General features: G+C 47.7%; 1 protein-coding gene across 1 annotated transcript; it reads right to left on the bottom strand.

Moving 5' to 3' along the window:
* Positions 1 to 1708: 1708 nt before the first annotated feature.
* LOC115690175 (protein HEADING DATE 3A) lies at positions 1709 to 3139 on the bottom strand. The gene is made up of 4 exons (XM_030616436.2): positions 2848 to 3139; positions 2686 to 2747; positions 2253 to 2293; positions 1709 to 2111 (listed from the first exon to the last, which is right to left on the bottom strand). Exons 1-4 carry the CDS (start codon positions 3052 to 3054, stop codon positions 1888 to 1890), a joined length of 534 nt encoding a protein of 177 aa, XP_030472296.1. The 5' UTR covers positions 3055 to 3139; the 3' UTR covers positions 1709 to 1887.

The raw sequence follows: 3139 nt of genomic DNA on the forward strand, positions 1-3139 counted from the left end.
CTCAAGAGGAGACCGTGATCTTGAGTGGCACATGCGCGTGATTAGATAGCTTTTACTTAACTGATTCTTCATAGTCTCGGATTGGTAGGTGGCATCTATATATGCTCGTTATGTATGTATTTAGTTTTACGTAATCAAATTCTTACGGGGGAAGGACACTAGAAGTGCCAAAAGTTGTGTACGGCACTCACTTTGGTGCCAAAAGTTTCATTTGGATCACTTAAGTGCCAAAAGTTTTCGCCGGCGATAACTTAAGTGCCAAATCGGAGAAAAAACGATCACTTAAGTGCCAACGGCAAGAAATTCCGACCAAATTTAATACGTGGCTTTTATATTTAAATTTTAATGACACGTTGCATTTCCACGTGTATAATTCAATTTTTTAAATATTTTTTCTGATTTTTTTTTCTTTTTTCTTTTCTTTCTTCTTCTTCTTCTTCTACCATGGCCGGTGGCTGGAAGCCAGCCACCGGCCATGGCCGGCCTCGCCGGGCGTCGCCTTCCTCCGGGCGAGGCCGTTGTGGCCTCGGCGAGGGCCGGCCTCGCCGGATCTGGCGAGGCGAGCCCTCGCCAAGGCCACGGCGGCCTCGCCGAGGCGTCGCCTTCCTCCGGGCGAGGCCCGGCCTCGCCGAGGCCACGGTGGCCTTGCCGAGCCTCGCCCGGAGGAAGGCGACGCCCGGCGAGGCCGGCCATGGCCGGTGGCCGGACCTCACCTGGGCAGGGCGAGCCCCGGCGAGGGCTCACCTCGCCAGATCCGGCGAGGCCGGCCCTCGCCGAGGCCACGGCAGCCTCGCCGGGCCTCGCCCGGAGGAAGGTGACGCCCGGCGAGGCCGGCCATCGGAAATAAGAAGAAAGAAAAGAAAAAAACGAAAAGAAAGAAAAGGAAAAAAAAAAGAAAAGAAATGCCACATCAGCCTCCGGTGAGCCACATCAGCTTGAGAAATTAATAAAAAAATGCCACGTCGGATTTCCGGCGAAATGGCACTTAAGTGATCGTTTTTCACAACTTTTGGCACTTAAGTGATCCGATTGAAACTTTTGGCACCAAAGTGAGCGCCGTACACAACTTTTGGCACTTCTAGTGTTCTTCCCCCAATTCTTACCAAGTCACCTAGAAAAAACGTAATCAATATTGACCATGAAAATGTCTCTTTCCTTCTTTGGGACCCGATAACTTTTGTTATGTTCCGCTCGGCCAATCCTTTACCACTTTGTCATGAATGACTTTGATCCCTATTCTCAAGCAATGACATTGAACAATGATGGACCATAACAATCTCCTATCTCACATAATCGCGCATAAAACTTAAGGATCAAGTTCTTGAAAACCCCACGTCTTAATTATTTCGTGACCAGTGGGTCGCGTGCATTACGTCGAAAAACGCAAGTTTATGTCTTATTTTCTCTTGAAAGAATTATTTGATATGCAAATCTGAGTGCAGAATAAAGCACGGAAACATTGCAATGTGCATAAGTTTCGTGCCGTGCTGGAAGTATCTTAGGACGACATGTCGTATCATGGGCCCAACTGGAATGAAGCATTGGCTCCAGTGCACATGTGTATGTACGTTCATATATAGAAAGTGGAAAAGCATCATCTTCCCTTTCCTACACGATGACGCGGACGAGCCATGTATTTCCATGTTAGTTTCGTCTCATAGCGAAACAGTGGAGTCCACTGGAAGAGCAGCACACACAGATCAGAAGATAATACGAAGACGGGCATTGATTATATGAATAATAATAGTACAGATAGAGCAGCATTTATCCATGCATGGGTGATTGCATCCGTGTTCATAACTACGTAGGGGGGTGGTCTCGTTACATATATAGGGCTTCTAGGAATATGGTTCGGTTCGAGAAATACGTTGGGAAGATGATAGATGCTCATCTTCGTCGACCGCCGGAGCCGCTCTCCCTCTGACAGTTGAAGTAAAGAGCGGCGACTGGGGAACCCAGGTTGTACAGCTCCGCAAAGTCCCTGGTGTTGAAGTTTTGGCGCCACCCGGGAGCGTACACGGTTTGCCGCCCCAGTTGCTTGAACAGCACGAACACGAACCGGTGAATCCCCATCGTCGGCCGCGGGCTTTCGTAGCACACAATCTCCTGCCCTGCACGGCCCAGATCATTTCAGCATCCCTTCTCTAGTTGGTTTTTCCCTCCACAGTTGTGGAATATATAGGGAAACATAGTCACTTGCAGATAATGAACTACAGATGAAATGAATGGTCGGTGCACTTTTATACACTCACCAAAGCTCGCTCCTGTTGTAGCTGGAATATCAGTCACCAACCTATGAGAACCAATAAGCGAGAAAGGAATCAAAAGGAGGGACCAAAACGATGTATGCATATGTTTCTCTCCTTCCATGCAGAATATACATGATGTGTAGAACTATTACAGGAGATATTTAGGCGCATGTACATGTATATGTATCTCGCCTAAATACCGGACGATGATTGGTCCCGGGTTTCTTTTTTTTATTTCTCAGATAAGTGAGATCACTAGACTAAGCTCACAAAAGATAAGGAACAGAGGCAAGAGTGAACATAAAGTCCCGGGTTCTTTAGTTTGATCTCTTTCTCGCTCGACTCCATGAAGTCTCTTACTGGATACAGTTACCTATATGCCGCAATAGTCTTGTGTGTGTGTGTGTGTGAGAGAGAGAGAGAATGCTTTTATCACCAGTGCAAATATTCTCTGAGATTTGGATCACTGGGGCTGGGTGCATCAGGGTCTACCATGACCTGCAACAGCCGGGGACCAAAGGATGAGAGGGACATTAGATCAAAAGGTTAATACATACTTAAACAAAACAAACGATAAGCGTCGAGGTTGCCGACCCACCAGGGTGTAGAAGGTCCGGAGATCGTCGCCCCCGATTTCGATGCGAGGCTGGTTGACGACCTGCGACGGTTTGAGCTCACAACTGTTGTTGACCTCCCGGTTGTTGTTGTAGATGACACGGAGAGAGATGGACCTGGTGAATGCATCCAACACATCCCCTATCACTCTCCCTACTACCAATGGATCTCTATCCCTGTCCCTCGCCATATCTCTCTCTCTCTCTCTCACTCACTCTCTCTCTTTCGTCTGTGATTTATATATATGTATACACGGTACAACAGCTCCCAATCTG

Source organism: Syzygium oleosum, unplaced genomic scaffold, assembly GCF_021117445.2.
Source record: "Syzygium oleosum isolate NSW1041296 unplaced genomic scaffold, Sole_v2.1 Sole_v2.30, whole genome shotgun sequence".
In the NCBI taxonomy this organism is placed as follows: domain Eukaryota; kingdom Viridiplantae; phylum Streptophyta; class Magnoliopsida; order Myrtales; family Myrtaceae; genus Syzygium; species Syzygium oleosum.